This window comes from Simochromis diagramma, unplaced genomic scaffold (genome assembly GCF_900408965.1).
Source record: "Simochromis diagramma unplaced genomic scaffold, fSimDia1.1 OVJJ01000131.1, whole genome shotgun sequence".
NCBI classification, from domain to species: Eukaryota; Metazoa; Chordata; class Actinopteri; order Cichliformes; family Cichlidae; genus Simochromis; species Simochromis diagramma.
The window spans coordinates 1599697-1626986 of NW_024387200.1; the positions used below are offsets into that span (position 1 = coordinate 1599697).

The following is a 27290-nucleotide window of genomic DNA, read 5'->3' on the forward strand; positions in this document are numbered from 1 at the left end:
CAATTAAGAGGGATACATGCAAAATAGGAGAAATATATTCCGAAATAAGAAAAAGGCACACAATAGAGAACAAGATGTACAGTGCTTAGAAGTAGTGAAAGAAAAAAAACTTGGTCTGAGGTGTTACTCATGAGTCTGAAGGTTTGGGACCTGATTGGCCTAAGCTTGAGTTATGCATTTTTTGCATGTTCCTCATTGCATGTGGGGTTCATGTCAATACCGGGGAACGCCTCCCTGCACAAACCATGACAAATACACTACCAGTTTTGAAATCATTCAAAACTCTGGAGAACATGCTTTTTGTTTTCTTGGTGAGAGTTGGACTGGCAAACTGGAAATACTCGACCATTCTGACTGATGACTGTGACCATAACCCCGTCGTTTTTCATAGGGCTGCTTAAGGATAGCTGTTTCCATATACTTAGATGAACTTAACCCAGCTTAGGTCTCAATGGGAAGCCTTGAGTTATCGCTGTCTTGATGTCATCCTGGTGTGTTTATGCCAGACATGAAGATCAAGGGGTGGATCTAACTGCACAATCATATGATTTTATGCTACTTTATTCTTCTTTTTGACAATAATAGGTACCATAATGTACAAATAAACAATATGCATTACACTCTGAAGTAATGCCTATTGTCCATTTTTTTAATGTCTATTCTAGCCTTATGTTTCCAAATAAACAGAGAAAGCTAAGTATTTACCCAGTCATTAAAAACCTCATTTTTTTGCAGTGCTTTTTTATTTTTCTATAATCCCGTATGACAAGCTAGTTTTATGTTTTGTATCACCACAACACCTCATTGTCGTGCTCATCTCATTATTTTGCAGTTCCCACAGGCTGAAGCGTCAGATAATATCTTTTGAACTGCAAATTACATGGAAGAGACGAGTGATGAGACGGCAGAAGATCAATCACCTCTCTGCGTGACAGGAACAGAAGGCCAGTTTATAAAAAAAAAAAAAAAAAAATCACAGATACTTCTGAACTTTTGTTTACTTATGTCTGACTCAGAGGTGTAATGACTCTGAAATGATGAAACGCGTTGCTTCGGATGTGTGGTGGCTCACAGGATCTTATTACATTGCTAACAGGGCTGACCTTTGCGGACAGTTCTCGAATACACCGAGACACTTTTTCTTTTCTCTGTACACGACAAACCTAAACTGAGTCACGGCGTTTCATTATTTTTTTGCCCATTATCAGGTCCAAATGAAAGTGGAACAAAACATCTTTCAAAACAGTGTCAGGCAGTGGATGCTTCTCAAAATACATGCGTTACCCTTTTTTTTAACCAAAAGACTGAAGGCAGATGCTCTGAAAAGGTTACAGATTTTAATGAGGAAATTGCAAACAGAACAAGTGAGAATGATGCAAAAACAAACTCTCGGGGGTCTGGCTCAATCTCTTCCACAGGATGAATCTGCAAGGATCCACACTCAGATTATTCATTTAGAAGTAAAAGAATCAAATCACTCGAGAAGCGAGATCCCCAAAGTAGTTCAGCCAGACCTTCAAATCAGACTCTGCTCCTCTCCCAGGTTAATTAGCCTGGAGCTCAACACAAAAGTCCAAATCTCCATAAAACTTGACTCTTAGGTTCAATGCTAAATATCTCCCCAGGCTCCACTCTCCAACTTTTCCCACTATTCACCAATAGTTCTTGTAGATGGGCTTAGAGCCAGCCTTCTCCCCAAGCAATCAGCTGGCCCTCCAGGAATAAATCTAAGCTACAAGCAAAGGTAAGTAAGACTGGAAATGGGAGCCCAAGTGATACTACCAACAGCATAGTATAACAAATTGGGAGCGAAGGACTAAGAGAGCCTGGTTTAAATACTGCAGCTGATAGTGATGAGAGACAGCTGGAGTTCAGGTGGCCACACCTACTCCTGGGAGGAGATAAGCAGGTTTTTCTGCCCATACGCGCCCACGTGGAGTTGTAGCAGGGAGACGGAGAGAAAGGCAGATCAGCACCTTGAGCACAAGAGGGGTCGTAATGTCCTGTGGTGCTGTATTTAGGTACAGTCATGAATTTCCAGAATTTCTTTATATTTTCCACAACATTCTATCGACTTCCATTTTCACTTTTTTCAGAGCGTGATACCTAGATCATTAAAATCTACATCCACATTATCCCTGCATTTTTGAAAAGGTCTCCAATGAACAAATATCCTTCTGAATCTTTTGGATCCTATTTTATTTGTTGATTTCATATCGCATATAAAAGTGCAAATTTGTTCTTCTTTTGGCCTGATGCTCATTGCTGTCTGATTTCATCATTGTTCAAGCTTCTTCCTCTAACCTCGCCTTCACAGTGTTTTATTTCTTGGTATAATGTTCGTTGTCTTTTAATAATTTCTCTGTATTAATGTTGGCTCTGAACTGAGCTGAATAATAACAAATTAAACTTAACATTTTTGACACATTTTGTAACACTTTTTCCCCAGCAAGGACAGGCATGAAAAGTCTGTAAATAAATGTAAATAAAAGTCTTCTTTCTAAGTAATGTCACTACTTTCCTGAAGTGGAAACAAAATGTTCTGGACGAAACAAGCCAGTGATAATCAACCGTCTCTAAGACCTGGTATCATTAGTCACATATTGAGTGATTGAGCTCATGGGTGGGTTAATTTAACACTAATATCTTTATTAGGTGAGAATGATCAGAAAGCCCATGAAACCTGAGAAATATGTTTTTTATTGTGTTTTTTTTTTTTCTTTCTTTGTTTTGTTTTTTGCAGTGCATTTGTAGCTTTGTAGCAACTTCACACAATTCTTCTTCTTATTGTGTGAAGTTGTAGTTCCCAAATGGTGCAGAGGCACACTGTTGTACCTAGAGATTTTGTGTCAGTCTTAAGTCCTGCAAGTGCACAACAAGTAATGAATTACATTTGAATTTGCCATATTTGTACACATCAAAGGGTGTGACTGATAGCAAGGAGGATCACACCATGTGCGCGGGTGTGAAATGCATCACTTTCATGTGCACAGTGAGCCACAGTTTACTCGAAATTCTCAGTGTTATGAAAGGTTCCAGCACTGCAAATATGCTATCAAAGGTGCCTTTATCTAACATTATAATCAGAACAAGAACTGATTATATTTCAGAGGACAAAGTATATATTTTTTTGCAAAACTGAAGACAGCTGTGACTTGAAATGTCACACACTTTCTTATTTTAGAGATACCCAGAAGCTCAGCCTCTGGGTCTAGATTTGGTCATACCCATTGCTGACCCATTGCTATGGCCTTACCAGGAGAAAAGTGGTGGACTAATGAAAATGTTCATCCTTACAGCTAATCATGTGGCCACAAAGAGCAGCATTATTGTAAAATATCTGCAAAGGAACTCTTTGATTACCATCAAATATGATGGCAGATTACTCCTTCACCTTGTCCATCAAATCCTCTAAAATAAACCTGATGTTCAGACTTTCAGGTAAAAAAAAAAAGTTGGTTATGAAGCAGCTGCAAACTCAGGAACTCCAGCACATGAAGTAAAGATTTCTGTGATTGAGAGTGACATCAGATGTATTGTCCACATGAATGTGGGCCTCTGTGGGAACACATGAAAGCCAGCGCTGCCTCGCATCTTCAAAGAGTAAGAATCATTTGTTTATTCTTACATCTCCCTTTGTCTCCTTCTTTACAGTTTTCTCCCGAGGATGGTGGGAGTGTGACAGCCAGAGGTCAGCCTTCAGCTCCCATTATATTCTGCACTGCCTGAAATGCACCACACAAAACGGGGACAGCTTACATGGTAAGAATTCAGAAATTCTTTTTCAACTTGTTTCTATAGTTTTCAAACCTGTAAATTCCTGAAGTTATTCAATGTAAAAAAACTTCACGCATTCTAACAAAGCGTGAAGGATTCCACATTACTTTTTCCTTGAAGAAAGTAAAATACGGTCTAGACTGTTAGTATCTGGGGGAAACAAAAAGCAGCTCCTGAAGATATTTTCAAGTAAAAAGATTGTCACAGTATGTGTTGTTATGTGATTGTGTGCAGAAGGTGCAGTATCAAGAGAAGAGAGAGACACAATACTGGAAAAAAAAGGAAATGCAGGGATGGTTGATTTAAAGCTACACTAAGCTACAGTGTAAATTAACCAGGCACTAAATAAGATGCTTTAAACTCCTCTTGGAATTTTTTCTTGGTGTTTTGAAATAAATAGTAGCCTCTTTCAGCTCATGTTTTGGTTCAGAAGAATGCGTTCAGTGTCACTCACAATGTGTTGAGCTACAGAAAGCAGCCGTTTATGGTGTAAAACAACAGCTAAGAAATCATTTTTTTCATGTGGTGACTAGTTTATCTGAATTAGCTTTTTCCATGTTTTGACTGTATTATTCAATTCATTAACCTCCTAGGACCTAGCGTCCACATATGTGGACATCACATTTTGGGATGTCTTGACCAAAATACAAAATTTTACTCTACAAGGGCCTGATAACCACTTACGAGGACATTATACTGCAAATGTTTGATTGAAATGTAAAACAAATGTCCTCGTATGTCAATCTTATTTTTGTCAGAGATAAAATCAGGTATAAAAAAAACCTGGAAATTCTTTGTTTTTATATTCATCAGGTCCCAAACAGCCCAAATAGCAAAGAGAATTTAAAAATGCATGCCATGAAAGAGTTTGGGTCTTAGGGGGTTAAGCACACACAACCATTCATCTGGTACAGTTAGCAGAGGGGCCGTCTCAGCTCACAGTGGAGAAAGGATATTTTCAGTATACCCAGGAGTGTACAGTGCAGTCAGCCAAACACAGTGAGTCCTAAAATATTCACACAGTCCCTTTCTAGAAACTATTTAATAAAATATTTAAATAAAAAATAAATATAAATATAAATAAATATTTAATAGCAGAATAATTATCATATTTAATTTAAATGAGGTATTAAATCTGCATGTGCCCAGTTGTTAGGATATGCTATACTGGATATATATAGCATATCCTATTGTCCTGACAAAATATCTGAAGAGACCCTTGTCACCTTTACACTCTCAAAAGATAAGGTAAGCTCACCAAAACACTGACCTCTAAGGTACCCTTTACACAGGGAATTTATCTGTATCACACTAACCCTCTTAGAGAAGCATATTACTGCCAAATTATGATCAGCGACTCACATAACTTACATTGCACCCTAATATTGCAAACATACGTGTATCTTTTTGGCACTCAAAATTAGGATATTCTGATGCTGGCCGACACCCCAAACACTGCCCGTTTATCTATAATGTACCTACCTTCCCTACTATCTTTGTACTTGTTTCTGTGTCCCATCCTTCCTTCTTCTTTCTCTGTTTGTCATCCTCTCTCCAGGGGGTACCAGAGAGATCTTCCATTTATGGGAGCTGCGATTGATCCACAGTCAGGGCTCTAAGAAACCACAGCCTCCAGTCTACTTCTTTGCTTTTCTGTCTTTTTTCTGCCATCTTCATTATTAGTAAACCTTTCAGTACCTGCTTTTGAGGGTACAAATAGCTACCTTGAAGGCCAGTAATTAGCTCTAGGAGGAGCTTTTGTGTAAACTGGAACTGTAGAGACAGGTACAATGGAATACTGCTTTGATCTGAAATGCTGTGCAGCTACTACACAGTTGTTATTAGTTGTTATCCAATGAAACACTTACAGATTTATACCTTTTACTTCTAAATTATTGAACAATTTAACTAAATTAAATTAAATTATATTTAATTTTGCCTTGTGGAATGTACGTTGAAAGTGCATCAAACTAACATCAAACTAAAGACATGTCTGGGTTAAAAGCACCCTGGATATCCTTTAATCACAAGGCTTTTATTTTATGTACTGATGCTATGACTTGTCAGCCTTTTTAAGCCCTTCCAGATGAACTGGATTAAGGTAAGAAAACCATTTGAATACTGTCAGGAACTGAACAGCCCTTCTGGTGACCTACAGGTGTCGTTCGTTGCGGTGTGGTGGTGGTGAAACTGAAGGTAACACCTACACAGGAATAACTTAATAATGAAAAGAGACGTACGCTTGCTTTGATCTTTGATGTAAAGAACATGTTCAATAGACACTGACAGGGAACATCTTCATCCACTTCGAGGGAGAGGTGTTTCCAGAGAGGCCTGTCAGTGAGCCTATATCACCGTGTCTTTATGTTTGACATTTTAAATCCCTTTAAACCTCGTAGCTGGAGTTCAGGGAACAGACTTTACCACTGAAGACATTTATTAGAAGGACATCTTAAAAAATAACACAAACTAGCAATAGCACTATGCTGGCCTTGAGCGTAAAAAAAAGCAAAAAGCAGGTTTTCAGTGAGCCTCTTCCAAAAGAACTCGTGAGCATCTATTCAGTAAAATAGCCCAAAATAGCCATGAGGAAAAAATTAAAATGTTTTGCTAACACAAAAAGTTTTACAGTTGTTCAGAAAAATCAAAGCAAGGACTTGTTTTCTCTTTAAAATCGTTTGCATTGAACCTTGATTGACTTTTTATGCAACTGGAGTTCATAGTGCAACAATAACGCGACCATCTTTTGACCATTCATCTATTTCTACATCACATCAAAGTCGTCACATATTCTTTTAACGGCCCACACACGAGAACTAACAGGGAGTTAGTTGTACTTTCAGTTTCAGACTTGTGTATGGCACGGCTGTTGTAGCTTCAGCAAGTGAGGTTTTCCCTGGAGACACCAACATGGTGTTGGTAAAGGTTTATGTTGGCTACGGGTTCAACATCAGCAGTTTGTTTTCTTCACATGTGCTGCACATGTTGGCCACATTCATACCTGAGTAGGTATCAACAAAAAGAGATTTTTTTTAAATGTTCCCACTCATCTAGCTAGAAAAACACCGTTTTATCTCTCCCTCTGCGTCCCTGAATGTGTCGGCACTGTTCAGGAGGCGTTTCATCGTCACTGTTGCTCTGCTCAGTGGATCAGCACCAGGCAAATGACCTCCCCACCATTTCAAAGAATAACTTGTTTGGCTTTCTGAAGTACCGACAAAGCTTCTTCAAGGCTTGGGTACTCAGTGGAGCATGTGGCCTGCCTTTAGACTCGTCCAGGCACTTGTCGTGTCCAGCCGACAGGAGGCAGTAGAAGCCCTTGGTGGTGTTGTAGTAGAAATTGCTTGGGTTGATCCTGGGCGGCAGGTCCAGAAACCTCTCTGCCTTCCTCAGCTCAGGGAAGGGATCCCGAATAAGCGCATCTCCGTCCACCACGTGGATCTGCTCCCTGGGGAAGACCTCCAACCAGCGGGCAAGGTGCTGGTGATAGAGGCTCCTGTGCAGTGCCTTGTATCCAGGATCAATATGGCCTTTGTGGAGTAGGAGCTCCTCTAGGGGCTTGTAGGGCTTGTGTCGTGTTAGGCGGTTGTGCAGAACCTGGGTGTAGTCAGAGATCAGCCTCTCAGCTGGGTCCCGGACAATGAGTAGCAAGCGGACAGCAGGGTTCATGTCCGAAACTCGTGCAGGAACCTGAGGAGCTGCGAAGTAACCTGGGGTCTTTTCCACTGTCAGTTGACCTGGGACTGTGAAGGGCATCTGGGCTCGGTACCAGGCCAGACCTCTGCGGTAGTGCTCCTCCACATTGAAATAATGCACCTGTCAGAGGATGCAGAAGGTATTTAGTGATGTAGATGGGGGAAAAAAGCAGGTCTTCATTCATTTTTATACCACTTGTTGACACTGTTGTTTTGAAATTTTTGTTTAAAAGGAAATTTTGGGGACATCTAATAATTTCTAAACCTTTTTACCATCTAAAACACTTTCAGCTTTTTTCTTCATTTAGTCCCAATCTTGTCTAAACCAATCTATTCTTTGGCACCAGCTTTCTAACTTCATAGTCCTCATTTTAAACTATCCTGATTAGGATTTCTCTCAGTGCAGCTTTTCAGGACAGGCCCGTCACCATTCATCATACTTACAAATGTACATGACAAACTACACAGAAACTCAACTCTCTTTGCTCTGGTTTCTTTACTGCACTGAAGAAGATGCAGTACGTGTTTGGCCTGAACTAAACTTTCAGAAAATCCTCACGCATTTGATAATTAGACCGCCTCTGTGCCCTCTTGGTCTTGCCTGAGTTGCACCTCCAACTTTCCGAGTGCAGAGTTTTACACTTTTACAGTATATATTTGCACCTGGGGCATTTTGTTAGCTCCATTACCTTGAGATTGAATTTTTTGCTTCAGTGCAGCTCTATATTGTTAGAGCTGAGTCTGTTAATACATATTTTCAGACACAGAAGGTCTATCCACAGTTAGAATCATTATTACTTACTGAATTTTCAACTAATTTTCAAGTACTATGTTATTTTCTTTGCTTGGAGTTTTCAGATTTTTCATGGCCAACCAATGTCTGGTTCTTGGCCTGGAGTTTTGCCACTCTAAATACAAAATCCTGCGAGCTTCTCGAGGTTGACCTTGCTATTCTTTGAATACCATCAGGTGGTTTTGAGGCACACTGATGAAATTTGTACAATTCAATAAAAGCAGATTTTTTTTTAAAGGATATACAAGTGAAAAGAAAAAAAATGTTGATGTGAGATTTCACATAAGGGTTTCAACAAAAACTACAAATGAATTTTTGACACGTATAAAAATAGATTTTGACGTCCATCATATATTTAAGAAGAAAACAGACATTTTTCTGAATGGGAACATTTTATCCCAGTTTGACGTTAGAGTAGAGAAGATGAAACTACCTAACAACGCTTAAGTGCTTAAGTGCAAACTGAGTAATTATTGTCCGCAGCTGGTGATAGTGAAAAGTGTTTTGTTTATCACCTCAGCCTTTGCCACTTCCACATCTGGGTGCAGATTGAGCATCTCGAGCAGGGCTCTGGTGCCTCCTTTCCGCACGCCAATGATAATAGCTCCGGGCAGCCGCTGCTGGGTAGCATTGTAAAAGGAGGAAGAAGATGATGGAGGGGAGTAGACGGAAGAACTGGAACCCCCAGAGCGCAATTCCCTTAAGCACACAGACAGCTGAGTCTGCAGCAGCAGAAGCACCAGCAGCGCTAGTAGCACTGTCCACAGCATGGTGCCACACGCACACACACAGAGGTGGAGTGATGGTTATGAGCACACTCTCATGAAGCTCCCGGACCAGTACGTTGTGCTTGTTATGAGTCAGCGGGGGGTCTCGGGAGGGAGCCCTTCAATTGGACAACCTATGAAGCAGGAAAAAAATAAAGGTTATCATCCACTTTTACTGTCTCACTCTGCCACTTTCTTCTTTAATAGCACCAGTGTAGCAGAAAGGTCGCAAAGTGATACACTTGTCAAGAAAGTTGATGATAAATAAGCAAAAATTAATTCCGTCTGAATATAAATTACTGTGAGCAATCGTTATTAAAATTCAACAGCATGAAAACTGAAGGCTGAACTAAGACCTTTAATGTTTTGTTTTTTTTATCACTTTTATTGCAACCTCATAACACATTTTAGGCTGTTATTTACTGTAACTCAAGGAAGCTGCAGTCAGATCAAAACAAGGAAAAAATGTTTTAGCCTCAAGCATGAAAAAAACATTTTGAAAAATCGAATGTATTATTAATAAGTGGTTTATAAGAGTTTAAATAGAACAATAGGTGCAATGAGGCAACTATTTTTGATCATATGTAGGTTAACTTTAAATGTGGTACATTTTTCTGTCTGCTGCATGTACTGCACATATAACTGTATGCTTTAGGAATTCCAAGTTAGCTTGAAGATGGACACGTTTGAATGTGTGTGTGTGTTGAATCTGCACCAAAAGAATAAAAATCTTTAAGAAAGGATGTCGAGTCGGCAACACTCAGATTATGACCTCAGTCACAGTGCAGTTTCTTTTCATCCCACATAGCTAAAGCTCATTGCTACATGGTGCTTGCTCGACTGTTTCGTGATCCCATACAGTATGTCTGAGACAGCTCTGCACACTAATGTGTCAAGTCCAGGCCAAAGTAGTGCAGGTTTGGAGCCTCAGATATAGGGCTGCAATATGAATGTAGACAGAAAATATTAAAATATTAATCTATATCTAAAGCAGATGGAGGAAATGCATTGGAAATTTATGCTGTTATGGGGTTTACAGTCTCCCTAAGGAGCGCTTACACCCATCTGAGTTCAGTGGAACCATTTTTACAGTGGAGGAGACGAGCCGCAGAGATCCTGAAATCCCAAATGTGGAATTTTGTCTCATTGGGTTGTTTGAGTTTAATCTGGTGGTGAGGTTTTAAATTAGCATAAAATTTTGAATGCTCGTGTTAAAAACAGACAAGGTTTCAAATGATGAGTTCAGAGTCTGTACGAGGAGTCCCCGTCGGGGGAGAGATCAGACCTCAGACGACCTTAAACACTCAGGTTCAGGTTTTTCAACTCTTGACTCTTTATGCTGACAAAGAGAGCAGATATACCTCATATAGTCATGTAAAACAAAGCCAGATAAAAATCAGATTTTGTGCTACTAGAGTCCAAGAATAAAAATATGGAGTTGCTAAACTTGCAATGAACATTTTAGGTCCCCTCTAACTGTAAGAAAACGTTTTTTCCACTACTGTATCTAAAGGAGTCCAGAGATCTTCCATCCAAAAAAATATCTTTGCAGGTGCCCCCCCCCCCCTTTTTTTTCTTTACATAAATAAATAATATGTATCCAGGCACAGTATACAGGAAAACTCTTCTTAAAGAAAAGACAAAGGAGAAACTAAAGAGCAGTTTAACTTCAGTTCTTTGTGGTGAATTTGTTTTGAAGATGTGAGTTTAATAGTTACTGTTTCAGATTCACAGCAGGATTTTTACAGAACTTCTGAGTCCTGACCACAGTGATCAATAACCTATGAAGGGTGCCAAACAAATACATGAATAAAACATACTCAGATGGAGGAATAATGATCGTTTTGTTCGAAGCATGCTTATGGGCTTTAGTTTTAAAATAAAATGATTGAAATATCTCTCATATTACTGGGGTAAGAATAAAGTGAGGAAGTGAAAAAAAAATTAAACGTAAAAACAATAATGCAAGGTCTGTAGAGCTTAAAAAAAAGAGGCAACTCTACTTCTTTAAGTCTTTGAAGATTTCAGCTTTCATCTAAGAATATCTTCAGTTTAAAACCAAGCGGTGGAAAGTCCCAGGTATTTATACCCGAGTGAGGGTTGTTCCCTTGGGCACGAACCTGAAGGTCACTGACCCACTACTGATAATATGAGTCATCACGTGGTCACGTGAATAAAAAGGTGCAGGCCATTCCCATCACTGCGGGTTAAAGGTGAAGCCACTGCGAAACCTTACCCCACAGTCTGCTGTCGGCTGTGAAAGACCGTCATTGAACAAAAGTGGAAGCTTACAACAGCAGCTATCAGCCACTTGCAGTGAAGTCTTCAGATCCCTTCCCAGGAGCTTCAACACTAACACCTTTGTCCAGGTGAACTCAATAGGTCACATGATAGTGTGAGGCAAGGTCTCACAGGGGTTTCACTCTGAACCCTGGTGAAGAAAATGACCCACGCTATTTTTTCACACCTTGGCTATTGATCGGTTAGTCAATGACCCTCAGGACAGTATCCGAGGGATAACTCCCATCAGCTTTTAAACAACTTTTTGTTCATTGCCCTTTTCAAGCTCCCTAAGATGATTGAAAACCTACACAGAGAACAAACTGCAAGATCTGAAAATTAGTATTATACATGTAGCTGTAGAGGTTGGACACCAATGTTCAATTCCAGATTTAATCTTCCACTTTATCACAGTCATTAAGCTGAAAAGGTCATTCCACACCTCCCAGTTTGATGTGACAAATGAGTGCAGATTACCTGCATATATGGCATTTAAGGAGACTTATGTGAGAAATTCATGTTTAACTGGTTTCTGTTTTATTTTTTCATAAATGTTATAGTGTTGTTTTTTACTTGTTGCTGGATGTTGTGTGGACATGTATGCAAATAAGAATCCAGAGAACTCAAATGCTGTGAATAGCATTTCTGTGCACAAACTTTCCTTCAGTTTTTATCTGTTTTGACTTCAGAAATTTGATTTCAGGAGCTTTTTCCCAGTAAACGTGTTGCTTTCTGCTCGTCAAACCAGCACGATCTCAACACAAAAACATCAGATGTTTAACAACTCAAGCCAACGGCCTCTTGCGGTTTAATAAATGCAAGTAAATTCACTACTGTTGATGCTACAATCAGTCCATTTGATAATTCCAAAGACGTTTGTTGCACATGAGAAAAGACTCCCATCGGCGCTTTGTTCCACAACAACATGTAGTGAACACTGTGAAAGAGTCTTGTTTTGTGAATAAACAAAATAAAGTAGTTTAGATGCTTTAACCTAACAAAACAGCAAGTGAACATGAAGACAGAAAAATATAAAAACAGCGAACAAAGGGTAAAAACAGCGTTCCCACATACTAAGCTTCTTTGTTTGGCAAAATGATCACAAACTTCTGGAAAAGGAGACTATATATCGTTGTATCTCCAAGCAATTTATCATTATAATTTGAGCAGTGATACTGATCCAATCACCCTGATTATACTCCACTGGGTGGTCCAAAGTGCTGGTAAATTTGCACCAGTATGCTTTGACATGTCAACTCCAACTGTAGAGTGAAATATTCCAGTCAGGAGAAGGTAAGAATTTTATTGAAGCCATGTCAAAGCTCTCACACTGTAGTTAAAAGCACCCGCACATTTGATTTGCAGTGCCCAATTACATTATTATTATATCATCATATAGTCTACAAATTTTAAAAGATTTTTATTTGTATGGTACCAAATTCTGTGCATGTGAGACTGTGACAGTTGTTTTACAAACTGAAATAATTGGTCCATTTACATAAAATGATTGCTTACTTATACATAATAAGTTATATCATAAGATTATAAATAATATTTATAATTTATCTGATTTTTGCTGAAAATGATTTGACTTTGACACGTAATATTTAAATTTTGATGCCTCGCTCTTGGCACAAGGCGGCTGTGTAATTTTTTAACACTTCCACAAGATTTTTTCCCACATTCAGCACTTTCATGCTTGACGCTTTGACCACATTTTGTCGATTCAGCTTTTATTTATGTGATATTTTGAATGCAGCTCTTGCTGCAGAGTGCTTTTACACTGAAATATTAATCCTTCTACTAATGTAAAAGAAGGCCAACAACAAAAACTAGCAATGTTTTTTTCTTTAAAGAAAATCCAGTAAAGAAAAACAGCTTCATCACTTATAAAGAACTTTGTTTCTTGCTTTGGCAAAACTGTGTTGATATATGTAGACTCAGGCATTACATGACATGACCACAGTCATATGGCGGGTGGATTGCATTATGGCGGTTTAACCAGAGACACTCACTTTTATTTTTCGGCGTTTGTGGGAAGCTAAATTAAAGGTCAGGTTGTGTTTGTGTAGGAAACTTTTAGCGATCACTTGTTTTAATTAAAACACAGCTTCTTCCTGTTCCTGCTCTTGTTGTTGTTGTCGTTGTTGAGCTGAAGTTGCAGTGACGCGACTGAGTTATTAATTAGTGTAACAATGTTCTGGTTCAGAGGAGGAACCCTGTCTAGCATTGTTCCTGTAGCGACTCACTAATTGCACCTTCAGGGAGCGTAACTGCACCCCGACCTTCTGTGCTATCCTCTGGCTTAGTGACGCTGGCGTCACACGTCCCTTGCTGGCTGTGGATGGGACTCCCAATGTACATCAGCAACGTGTGGACGTTGTCGGCTGAAGTAGGTGTTGTGGGTGACGTCATCGCTCATTATTATGTTTCAGAAGTGAGAGTAAACAGGTTACTTTTAGAAAATGTTCAAAGGAACATTTCTGCAGTTTTAGATGACTTTTTTGTAAAGAATCACTGGGATTGGATAAAATTAAGTACAGTCATGTAAATTTAAATAAAAAAGAAACATCTTAGACTTGTGCAAAAAATGCATATTCAATGTACATTTTCATGACGGTTATGTCAGCACTGACATAGAAAGAAAGCTGAATCAATCTGCCCACTTTGTCAAAAAAGTCCAAATTCTACTCATTCAACTTTAGTCAAACTACAGCTAACAAACCACATTTATTAGCCCTAAGCTACTCATTTGATTCCAAACTATTTGTAGATAATGCCACAATGATCTCTCTGTTATCACTCATTATTATATGCAGCTCTGAGCTGAATGAATGTTGTTTTGTTGTTTTATCGCAAATTCTGACCGGTTCCAGCTTTTGACTGAAAAATATATTCTCCGTTTTTGCAAGCTCAGATAGATGAACAAGATTTTCAAGAATTACACAGGGATTAAAAAGTTGCATCTGCAGTGATTATTATTATTCCTGTGGTGTCTTATCGCTTTGTACAAAACCAGAACATTCGAGTCGACTATTACCTCCAGCCTCACACTGTTCAGTGATTACAGCCCCTTAATAATTCAGCCAATAGCAACTAAAATCCCCGGCTCCTATACATTAGCTGCTTTAAGCAAGTAGCAAGATTTCCTGATTCAGATTCCCTACAGTCATGATTTTGATGTAAAGTGGCAAACTGCGTGCTGACGCCAATCAATCACAGTGTAGGGCATGTGCAATTTATGTGAGTATGTGAGCAACCGAGACAAAGAAAGTAATCCTCAGTGAGGTTTATGTGTGTGCGCGCTGCACAGAGACACGCATGCCTTGCATTAAGTGGTTGCACGAGTCCCTTGTGACTTCTCTGTAAGCTGGAATATTCCCCTGCTGTCAAGTCGCTTCGCTTCCACTTCACCTCGTGACCTTCCTCTCCCTCTTCCACCTCCTTATTACCCTCCTTCTCACCTACACTCATCATCTTTCACCCTCACCTCTGCTCTTTGTTTCCTCAGCCTGTTCCTGACTCTGTCTTCCTGAGTTGTTTGAATCCTTGCGTGTTTATGTGGATCAGCAGCACATGCAGCACCATGCTAATGGGGATGCCCTGCAGCAGCCTCTTAGCGGCTCATAAATAAAACACAAACGCACCTTTCCGCCCAGAAATATTTTTGAGTCAATGAACTTTTAATCTTGATGAACAAAAAATGACACAGGATTGCAGTTGGAAATGGGAAATAGTTCCACGGATGTAAAAACCCGGCACTGATTAAAAGTTATTTCAAGGTTTAAATAAGGTTATTGCTGTTTGGCTCAATGTCGTGATGGAGCACACTTTGAAAAGTAAACCAAAGAAAACACTGTAAAAGTACAAAAAGGGCAAAACAGCAATCCATTTTTCATATTGCTCATGTATTTCTTGGTTCTAAATTATTTGTTTGAGTCTTTTACTTGCAGACAGATTTGCAAACTTGCAATCGGAGTTCCTTTAAAAGACAGAAATCTTTGGGATAAATGGTATGTCTGCTGAGTTTTACTGAGAAAAGTTTTTGCTTCCACATAAACCTTCAGGGAGATAAACATCAAACACACAATAGCTCAACGTGGCTGCAAAGTCAAGCTCAGCCACAGTCCCAGCCAATCAGCTGATTTCAGTGACAGCCCACATCGGCTGATACCTTCTACACTCATAGTAAGTTCTTTCAGCCAGTCTACAGTTGCAGCACATCTGCAAGCCACTTTGAAACCCACCTCCCCTCTAGCTCCATCATTTATGCAGTTCTGACTTTCAGCATTATGTAATATTACTGATTCTTGCTTTATTGAGACGGGGTCTTGCTGATGTGCTTTGGCTTTTCATCTCTGGTGGGGATTTCCCAGAATGGACCTACACCAAATGTAAAAATGAATGCAGATAGAACTCACAATTTTCTATTTATTTTTTGACTACAGTGGTTCTGATTGAAATTACTTTTTTCAGTTTGCACTTTGCTGAAAATTGACTAAAACCTAACATGGACGTTCTCTTCATTCAGTGCTTATTAAAATGTCCCTGTCCCCTGTTAATGATAAAAATAAGCAAATGATTTTAGGATTAAAAAAACTGAGAGATTTCTGTTTAGCAACTGGCTGGACTGTTTTCTTTTTTTATTGGCACCATATGAGCAGCCTCTCAGCTCTGCTCAATGAGCCTCACATGAATCATTGCAAGTCCTTGTCTTTCCCTGCTCATCGCTTCTTGTGATTCACATTAGCCAGCATGCAAAGGGAGAACAAACAACAACAACAACAATGCCAAGATTGCCAATGACGCATGAATTCTCCATACTGACAAACACACGTTATCTAGCCAAGCTGCAGACGATAGAGATGGAGGGGAAAGGAGAGAAAAGGGGGAAGGGTGGAGTGTAATTATCTGTGAAAGGCAGATGCTTCCATCTGCATTTGGGGAGAGTACCAGTGTCTTATAAGTTCTGGTGTGAGTGTGTTTGTGTGTGTCTTGTGTCATCTGCATGTGTGCAGAGCCTTAGCCTTTTGTGCAGACACCCAGCATGTGACTGCTAGTGATCCAGGCCCCTGGAAATATCTTTTTACAGAGCGATGGTATTTGGGGGTGGGGGAGGGATTATCCTGTACAGAGAGTCAGAGGGTGGCAGGGAGGGAGGAGATGGGTGGTAGGGGGGAAGGATGAGACTGAGGTACAGTTGTTGTGTGTGTGAGGCAGCAGGAAGATTGTCTCTGGTAGGGGGTGGCATGGTGAAACGCTTTGGATTGCCAAGCCTGTCATATCACCAAGGCTGTGAAAGTCTGATAAAACTCTCTCTGTCCTCCTTCCTTTTCTTTCTTCTTTCATTTGCCCCCCTCCCCATCCATCTCTTTTTCAGACTCTACTCACCATCCTTTCCTTTTTTCACCTTGGGTTTCACCTTCATTTACCCCAAACTTCCCACACATTTTCTTAGTTTTCTATCTCTTTATATACCTTCTTTAATCCAGCTCCTGCTCAGCCAATCACGCTTGCTGATTACAGCGAACATACGCCGAGCTGATTGCCTTTCAGAACAACAAAGGAAATGCAACAAGGCTGTTCCTATTCCCCATCCCTTTCCCATTACCCGCCTGGAGAGGAGATGGCCAACACTCAGAGGGGGGTCTGTAATCAAAATAGATGGAGCTGAGACTGCAATCGGTCATACTTCCAGATCACGCCGACCGCCAGTTTTCCTCGAAGCCTCAGACAATAAACAGTAAGACTGAATGCTTCATGTCCATCTTTTTGCTTTTCCCAAAAATCCTTTTAACCCCATAGAAGCTGATCTGCTGCCAGATCTTTCAAAGTTTATGCATAAGATGAAAGAAACATCAGATGTGAACAAAAAAGTGAAAAGTCCTCTTCCGTATCTATTGAAGTTCAGGAGTTTCACCTCTTTCAGGCATTCTGTTTTTCTGCGTGAGTAGTTTGAGGCACCTTGCACCAGGTACTCAGCCAGAGGAAAAAATGCTGAACTCAGAAGATTTGATCTATTTCTGAGAGAACATGGAAAGATGAAGCAGAGGGTGAAAAAGAAGTGTCTGAGAGGTTCTTGACAGGATCCTTTTTCTCCCTTGTTATCTCTTCCTCGTGGGTCTGTTTCTGCTGTAAAACTTCATATGAGAGTTATTTAAAATATCCAGAGATGATATAATCTCCAAATTCATCACATATGATCACGACTATTTTGCTTTACATTTGCGTGCAGCAGATATCCTTTAGCATGACTTTTGAACAAGGTTACTGTTGTGTTACTGTTGTTTGTTTTTTTAGCTCAAACTATAATCTAAACCCCAAGAAGCAGACAGTTGCCTAAACTTAACTAATGCGTGCATTGTACAGAACAATTGTTTTGCTCAACCAGTGCATATCAACTTAAAACTAACTAAATAAAATAAAGTAAAATAAAGCTCCACAGTCAAATGAGTGTGGAAGTAAGTCCTGAGTTCGACTCCACCACCTGGTTGGAGCCTTTCTGTGTGGTGTCTGCATTTTCTCCCCATGCCTGCATGGGTTCCGGCTTCTTCCCACAATGTGAGTGAATGGCGACCTGTCTAGGGTGTACTTTGTCTCTCACCCTATAGGTGATAGGGATAGCCCCTGTGCTACCCTGACAAGCAGAATAGGAGCTACATGTGCTTTACAGTATGAGCGTGCCCAGGAGATTTAGTAAGAAGTTCATGCCTTGGTTTGCACTCACTTAAGAGCTATTATGTTTCTTATTTTCTATCCCCTGCATATATACTGTTACTGTGGTAGATGCTCATTTAAACGTGGCCCAAAATAATGAGCAGCTTATGTACAAGTAATCCCTGTGAGCCAAAAGATCAGGATTTATACTGCTCTAAATTATGTCAGTGAGAGTGAAAATCCTTAACATGCCCATACACAGAACTAGCTGTGAGAGCAGAAGCCCCTCCCACCTTGTGTTGTTTGCAAAAGGCAGCCAATCAGAGAAAAGTTCTGCCTGACAGTGGGTGATGAGAGAAGCTGCATGAATATCCAGTTTAAGATAAACAATGGTTATTTATGAATCATGCAAAGTAGTTGGAAATAGGGGAAAACTTAAAAAGGAATTATGCACAGAATTAAGTTTACTACATGCCACCAAACTGGTGCTTAACAAATGGGTATAATAAGGGGAACCAGTGCTTTCTGTAGGAAATAAATTTCATCGAATATAAGTGTTTACTTCAATTACACAACAGAAACGACACAATTATGAACACAATGTGTCAAAAAGTGTCAAATGTGGTCTAATAGTAGCCTGGACAGCAAACAAACATAAATTAGACTTTATTTATTAATACAGTGTGACTTCACAACCCAGATGTTTTCAGAACACACAATAAAGTGTGTCATGCAGGCTGACCTTCGCTGATGTCTGTCCATCTTTTACTCATCAACCCCCAGCTGCTTTTCAAATTAGACTAAAAAAAGGTTCCCGGCAGCCGGCAGTCACTTACCTTTCACCCGCTTATCATCTTATTCATTCACACATGCACTACACCCATGTAAGCCCCCTCCTCTACCAACCCCACCCCCTCCTCCTTTATCCTCCCTCCTCCTCACATCCTTAGCCATGCACGCGCCAAAATCTGGGTCAGCCATATCAAACACTAAAGTGTGCGTCTCTGATGTGTGTTTACTGTGTGTGTGGATGTGTATGCGTGGCGTATGAATATTGAGTATTAATATTGAGTCTGGAGGGGAAGAATTTGGGATTCTACTGTTGTTATTTTATCAGGCGCTGCACTGGGGGGAATGTGATTAGGAAATGCAGTTTTATCAAAGGGATCTTTGTGTGTGTGCATGCATAAAAAAAGCAAGATGTTTCTGTAATAATGTGTGTGGTGTGTGTTTTAGAGAGAGAGGCAAACTGAAAAGCAAAGCTTGGAGGGGCTGTGTAAATTTGCTCTAATTAAAAGGTTTTTTGGCCGGAGCGTCTGGGCATTGCCACTGGCATACATTCAACACTCATGTTTGTGTGTCTGTGTGTGTGTGTTTTGGGCCACTTGGCACAAAGCCTGGTACAAGCCATTTGGATTTAGAGATGAGAGAGAGAAGGAGAGCTGGTGTTTTCCTGACCCAGGTACAGTTGGGGTCTGAAGTTTACACACAGTCATCATGGGCATGAATGTCGTGGTAATTTGGGGTATTTAATGATTTCCTTGAATCATTCTTTTAAAATGGTGGAATGATTATAAGATACACATCTTTAACAAGTTTGAATTTATTGTTGAATATTGGATTTTCCCTAATCTGTACTGTCAAAGTCAAAGTACACATCCAGGTTCAAACATATACATAGACCCTCACTAATACTTTAATATTTGGTTAAATGTCCCTGAGCACGTTTCACCTCAATCTGACACTTTTGGTTGACATCAATAAGCTTCTGGTAGAGAGTTCATTGAAATTGGTTAGTTTCCTGGCACTTATATTGGTTTAAAGCAAAGTCTACAAATTTTTAGTTCGGATGAGGCTTTTGGTTTTGGAAAAGTCATTCCAGAAGTCTAATACAATAAAGCTAGCCTGCTTTATCCATTCCAAAACAATTTTTGATGCATGATTGGGATCTTTTTCCTGTTGGAACACCCAATCCTGTCTAAGTTCCAACCATCTAGCTGCTGATTTGAGGTGACATTGAGGGATTTGGAGGTAGCTCTTCATTATTCCAGTTGCTTGTGCAATGTACTGCTACCAATTACTCCAAAACAACACAAAACCATGATGCTGCCACCACCATGCTTAACAGCTATTACACTGTTGAAAGATTCACCTTTACTCCTTCAAACATGTAAAACTTCATGCTGGTGTTCCAGCAGTTTTAAGTTGCTTTTCTGGAAAATCCCAATAAATTTACTCTCAACTTGGTAAAAGTTTGGATCTTCATCCAGATCTTGGAAAAGTGGTGACATAATCGAAAAACTTGTATTCAGTACAGTTGTTTGAGCTGATGATCTTGGAATTCGGACTTGTTTTGAGTTCCTTGGACTTTCCCTTTGTTCTCAATAGTGGTCAGTCGAATGAGTGATGTCAAAAAAACAAAACGCTTTTTATGCTGGGGAAGAGATGATGACTAAAAAAATGTTAGTAAGCCTTTTAAAGTTAAAATACATCACTTAAAAGATAGACCATGTGCAGAAAATCCAAAATTAAAACGTACGCATCCAATTACTGTTTATTTTTTAAAGTATTCAAATTTCTGCTGTATATGCTGATTTATGCTGTATAATCATTCCACCAAAGAAATCATTAAAAGCCCCAAATTACGATGACATTCATGCGCGATGCATGCAAACTTCTGACCACAGCTGTACATGATAAAAGATATGTTACCCTTCCTGTTTCACTCTCTTGCACGCAGGTCTTCTAAAGTGGACTTACTGCTTGTCTTTTGTCATATTATGCTGGCAGTATCATGCACACTCAATGTGACTCTAAAGGGGTACGTGATGGAAATTTTATGAGAAAAGAGTCCTGACGGATCTGCAACAAGAATGTTTTTGTTGCAAATATTAAAAATTAAAAATAAAAAAACCCTTCAGATAGGAAGGATGGCAGAAAGTCCTGCATCAAAACCTTTGACTGTTATGTCTCAGCAAAAATGCCTAACAGATTGCCTCATAATGTAATTTAAGTTGAAATGAAATTAAGGTATTCGTAACAAACATAAACACAGAAAATTAACAAATGAAAAACAGCAGAGCCACAGCAGATATTTCACTTATGGCTATTTGAGGTAAATTGGATTAAAATGGTGGTTGAGCTCGCTGACCACACACATCCTCCTTAATTCACACCCCTGTCCCCACCCTGCTGCCAGGATCCTTGTTTACACACTGATACGCCCACATTATCAGACATAACATATGTGGGCTTTCTCACAGGCAGCTTGGTCTGACAGTAAGAGGAGTCTGACCTGTCAGAGTGGATTTAACCCAACTGTCACTGAAGGAAAGCGGGACAGTCGCGGGGTGCAGGATGTGTAAAATAGCAGGGTGATGGGAGGATTATGGGTGTGTCCCCCCTTCACAAGGTCAGAAGCTCCAGGGCAACAAATAAATCAAATAGTTTTCTGGGTGAATTCAGTGTCATTTGCTGTACATGTGAGTGTTAAACTTGTGTACATAAGGGCGTCTGGAACAAGGGCAAGCTGACAGATGGGGCGAGCAAGTTGTGTCTGGTCAATATCATCATGGTCCAATGAGCCCAAATATTAACTGGGTCCTGAACTGTGGTTTTTCTGGGTTACAAACTGTACAGAAAAAAAAAACCAGATGGTGTTTTTGTAAATGAAGAGGATTTAATGGATGGAGGTAGGGGAGAGGAAAGTGAGTGACTGATAAAAAGGGATACCATAGGAGAAAAAATGATTTTCCAGCATCGTCAGGTGTGTTTGGGCTCCTGCTGGCAGTTTACCACAGCAATGATTGTTAAGTCTGATGTCACCTGGGCAGTAGACCCCAGGGATGCCAGTTTGTTAAAGCGCAGAGGTGAGGGAGGAGGGGGAGATAAAATGAGAGGCTGTGGAGGTGCGGAGGGGAATCAGGGGATGGAGACAGGGTGGTGGTGGGTACAGATGATGCCACAGTTGGTGTGGTGTTGCAGCCAAACGGTGCCCTACGGCGACAGTAATAAACCATCCCGGCTGTTGGTGGCTTTGTTGTCCAAAATGGACGATTAGTCTGATTTGTGTCTAAAGTGTTAAACCCTAAAGACAACACGGAGAGAAGGATACCCAGTTTAGCAGCACAAATCACAAAGTCCCTTACTTCATAAAAGAATCTCCGCTTTTCTTTTAGTTTGAATTCAACAGACAGTAATTCACCTGTGAGACAAACAGAAATGAGTAAGATGTGTCAGAGCAGCGAGGGTGCTCAGCTTGTCGCCTCCAAGCAGCAACCTCTGGGGCTGAAAAATGAAGCCAGTGTGGGAGTGCCAAAAAATGCACTTGATGCAGACCGCGCGAGGCTTCAAAAGTAATTCAGGCCCTCATATTAAAATGCCCAACTTCAGAGAGTAAACAAAAAGGTACGGACACGACTTTGGGATCTGTAGTTAATTTTCTCTCTTTGTACAGGTGGTCGGGTTTTTTTAAATGCTTCACTTGACTAAACACTTCAAGGCTGAAAGCTTGCGTGATAGGTAGATGCCAACACAGATGTGACTAACCACTAGCTGCCTGCTAAGCTTTACCTCAGCTAATCTGAGACACATGGATATCTCTCTCTGTGCTTGTTCTGTTGGTGCCTTTTGAAGCAATTTAATACAAAAATTTGGCAAATAATGTCTTTTTTTTTTTTTTACTGTTAACACTACAACCTTTGGTAAGTGGAATTCTCGTATTTAATTTCTATGCTACTTAGCGCTAACTAGCATGTATCTTCACCTATACAATCAATGCCATCTGCTAACCAGACTGCAGCTAAAAGCATAGTACTCACCCAGCTCCTCTATATGGTTGCTTCAGTATGCAAGTCCACAAATCTTGTATATACAGTCTGTGTTTAAAATATAATGACCAGGCAAGTGAAGAGTCTGCAGTAACTCAGTTCAAGCTGCAGTTTATGTGGAACTTGTCAATTAATAATGAGCTTCCTGGTAGGTACTTGCACCTGCATTAATCAATATTTTACTCTGTTTAATGTGCTAGTATTGTTGACAGAGTTTTCTAGTCTCTTTCGGCAGTTCTTCTTTGTTACCTCTATCGAGTATCACGACTTTCAGGTAGCTGTATTTCAGTAATGTTGAAAAACAAGCAGCCAGAGTTATTGTTCCCAGCCTATCCAGTGTGAAGCTGCAGATAGAGAAATTGAATGCGTGAACACAATAGAGCTCTGGAGTGATGCACTCTTTATCCTGTTAGATTTAGAAACAACACAAATGTTGCACAAATGCTGGTTGCGCACAATGTGATGATGCAGTGTTCTTGTTCAGCCATTTGATCATATTCCCATCTCTTTTTTTAATAATTGGCATGTTTCCTGTTCCTCTGTGGGTTTTGTTTCTGCACATTTGTGCTTGGCAAAACAGACGTATTTACAAATGACACCATTAAAGTGAGCTAATGAGTCAACAAACCAGGGAAGAAAAGTTTCTGGCTCACAGGGTATTGTCTGAGCTGGATAAAACTGTAGAATTGTCTCTGTCTTGTGGAAGAATCCAAATCAGTCTGTAAAACAATTTGGCAATTTAAGCAGTAAAAAAAAAGAGTATCTGCAAGCAGAACAAGAAATACATAATGGACATGGAGTCCTGCAGAGGCTTCAAATTGGGCTGAAAATCTGGCTGAGGCATAGAAATAGGTGCAAATGCATGCACATGTATTTGCACGCACAAACACGCAAACACATTGTGATGTATCCAGACAAATTGCACTCTAATCACTGCATCTGCTGTGTTGCTATTTTCACACAAATCCAATGGTGATGCATCCTTTCTTTTTGCCTGCCTTTCTTTCTCTCTTTGAGCACAGCATCCCACTGCCTCTCCAGACTGGCTCGTTCACCCCTTTGGCGCACACACACAAAGACACACATTAAAAAATATAAGCACACATGGATGCACAGGCTCATTTCCCCAGATACACAGAAACCCATCAGTGCATTTTGTAACTCCTCTTCTTACATCCACACACACATACATATCCACACACACACAGTACCATATTTACACATACATGCACATACACAAAATCAGAGGCAGACATGAGGTGCCTAGCAGGGGGTGGTTTTGATTGACCAAGCACTTTATGACTCTTAAATGGCTTTATTGCCTTCCTACTTAACCCACACACCCCCTCCTCCTTCCTCTCTGTCACAGCACAACAGCACAGATACACACACATGCACGCACCATCCTCAGGGGGTCTCTGCGACTGGAAATTAATGAGAGCCATCACTAACTGCGCGCACACACGTGTGGTGCCACCCAGATTGCAAACTCCCTCCTACTGTCTGGAATCTATCAAGGTCACTCCACAAAACTAAAGCATGGTTCCTCCCTCTGGATTCTTTATCTCTGCCCCCTATGACCTTGCTTTGGTACTTTTTCTTTAAATTTTGGGAGAGAGCCAGGATTCAATCCTAACGACTTTGTTACTATACATAGCAGGTCGATGCATGGGAGATTGGGTTGATTGATTATAACTGGCAGGACACCAGGAGGCGTGGGGGGGGGGGACGCTGGAGTCCTGTCAGTACAATGGAATGAGAACTTCCCTGCTGGGATATTTTGAAGGCTCCTGCTGATCATGTTGTTATCGTTTGACCTCTGTCATGAGTAGCATGACGAATATTAGAAATATTTTGTTTCAGTGATAATTCACCATCTTTTTGTCATTTCCAGGGTCAAATATGGCTATTTTTAAAGCCAAAGTATGCACGACACGTTGTGTTGTGTCTGTGTTTGATCCACAAGGTTTAGGCAACAGTAAGAGACTGCAGGATTACTTGTGGTTCCTAATGTATTTAAAAGTAGAATGGGAGGCAGAGTCTTCAGTTTTCAGGCCCCTCTTCTGTGGAACCAGCTTCCAGTTTGGATTCCAGAGACTGACACTGTCCCTACTTTTAAGATTAAGCTTAAAACCTTCTTCTTGCTAAAAAATGTAGTTAGGGCTGGATCAGGTGACTCCGAATCCTCCCTTAGTTACACTGCAGTAGGTGTAGGCTGCTGAGGGATTCCCATGATGCACCTTTTCCACTCACTATGTGTTGATACACCTCTCTTCCACAGCATGTCTTTTGTCCTGTCTTCCTCACCTTAACTGGTCATGGCAGATGACCCTGGTTCTGCTGGAGGTTTCTTCCTATTAAAAGGGAGTTTTTCCTTCCCACTTTTGGGGTTTCTGTCTGTTGTAGTATTGTAGGGTCTACCTCAAAATATAAAGCACCTTGAGGCGACTGTAATAGTGATTTGGCGCTGTTTAAATAAAATTGAATTGAATTGTTTTTAAACCTGGTCTGTGTAGTGCGTTCTAGTAGTTCAGTCTTTACTGCTATTTAAGTGAGACATCAGCAGCTCCCAGATTACAGAGAGCGAGGTGCAGCAACAGCTTGAAAAGAAAGAAACCTTTGAAACTGGGGAAACTCTGCAATATCTTTACTGTAAAACATCTGATTTACTGTACAGACATCAATCCAGCCTCCTAATATGGACTTTGAAGCTCTTTAAAAGAGGACAGATGGCTCGTGCAAGGTGTCAAGACACTTGCTCCAAAAGACACAAAGTGTTTGACACTTTGGGGTGAGAGCACATCTGATTCGTATACCACGCAACTGTTCATATTGGCTCAAACACGCAGAGTTAAACACTGCATCATGTCATAAGTAGACAACACTTTACACTTGATTGCTGTAACTATTTGCGGGAAAACTTTCTGAGATTTTCTAGTACACTAATCGCATCAGTATTCCTCTCAGGGAAAGTGAAGAAAGATGTTCCTGTTATGGTGAGTGGGAAGATCATCTTTCAGCCTGAAAACTTTGGCTCGAGCCCAGTGTGTTGACAGACATCTCATCCTGCTGATGTGCCCTTTAGCTACTCACTGAAAACTTGCCAGCCAGAATGACTGCTCTGTAGCTGACCTCCCAGTTCTGTGAGCAGAAGGCCAAGTGAAAGGAAAAAATCCCTCCAGTGATCAATGCAGTATTAATTAACAGAGCTGAAATACAGTGTGTGGGCCAGAGTATGAGAATATGTAGCCCTGGAATCTGTTCGAAACTTTGGCTGTTTAATTAATAAACACAGCCTTGTTTACAGTTTAATTCAGCGCAGTAGCTGTTCCTGAATGTATCACACAGTCATCGTCAGGAAATAGAGCTGGTGACCAGTCGTGGTATAAGAGCTAAACTACTACAGTAACTTTACCAAGGTCTTTTTTTGCCACAAAATTTCAGTTCTTTCATTTCGATTTTTTGCAACTCTAAAACATTTCTTACTGATAGGAACGTCGAGTCCATAAGTCATAACAAAGAGGAGTTTTCATTTCAGCCATTAGCTTTGAAGTAAGATCGTGTATCACGTCAGTGTCTGCAGGACGGTAAACTCTGCGTGGCCCTTTTATTACTCATGTTGCCGGGATGCGACTCTGTTTGCAGACATAGTTTTGTGACCTGTTTTGTTTCCAGGGACAAAATGCAAGCGCCCGTAACATAATCATTAAAGTTTAAAGGGACAGTTCACCCTAAAATCTAATATGGATGATTTTAAAAAAAAAATCCTCTAGTACCAATATAACATTTCTCAGTTTTGAACGTATCAACTGTAGACATGTCACTCACCTGATGGTTCTTAATATATATTTGGAAACTCAGCCGCAATGTCTCTTTTCAGAAATCAGGACTCACTGACTTAAAATTAATCTAAAAACTTGGTGTAAGCAGTTTCATACAGGAACTATTTTCCTTCCGCTGAACAACATCCCGGCACTGTGAAGTAAGAAGCACGCACTGACCCATGTAAACATGCACATGCTAGTGACTGTGACAGGATATGAACAATATTTTTAAAAACATTTCCAACATGGACCTGATGACACAGACAAAGAGAATATGAATATATTTCTGGCAGAGTGACCTCTACATTTCAAAATATTTAAGAGAACAATTGTTTCTATGGGAGATATCTCAAAAACTGTGCAAATCTGACTAAAACAATCTAGTTCGTGCCTGGGCTGCTATGGAGGGCTGCACCAATAAGCTGAACTGGACTGTGCTCACTATTAATGCTATCTTTTTATAAGCTTATTGGTGCGACCCTCCACAACAGTCCCAGTTTCTCATGGTGCGACCCTCCACAACAGTCCCAGTTTCTCATGGTGCGACTCTCAACAGCAGTCCCATCTCATGCCCTTTGGGAAAATTATTTGCCCATCCCTGGTCTAGTTGGATAAATATCACTGCAGGCCAGATAAAAAAAAACAACAACTTGACTTTCTAGACTAGA

At 40.3% G+C, this 27290-nt stretch overlaps 1 protein-coding gene across 1 annotated transcript in view; it reads right to left on the reverse strand.

Moving 5' to 3' along the window:
- Positions 1 to 6914: 6914 nt before the first annotated feature.
- The window catches only part of hs3st1l2 (heparan sulfate (glucosamine) 3-O-sulfotransferase 1-like 2), a 29051-nt gene continuing 8675 nt past the window's right edge, over positions 6915 to 27290 (reverse strand). Inside the window, exons 2-3 of the mRNA XM_040050902.1 lie at positions 8781 to 9166; positions 6915 to 7593 (exon numbers count right to left, since the gene is read on the reverse strand). Of these exons, the coding sequence (XP_039906836.1) occupies positions 6928 to 7593; positions 8781 to 9035 (921 nt within the window). The 5' untranslated portion in view covers positions 9036 to 9166 and the 3' untranslated portion in view covers positions 6915 to 6927. The remainder of the gene's footprint in view (positions 7594 to 8780; positions 9167 to 27290) is intronic.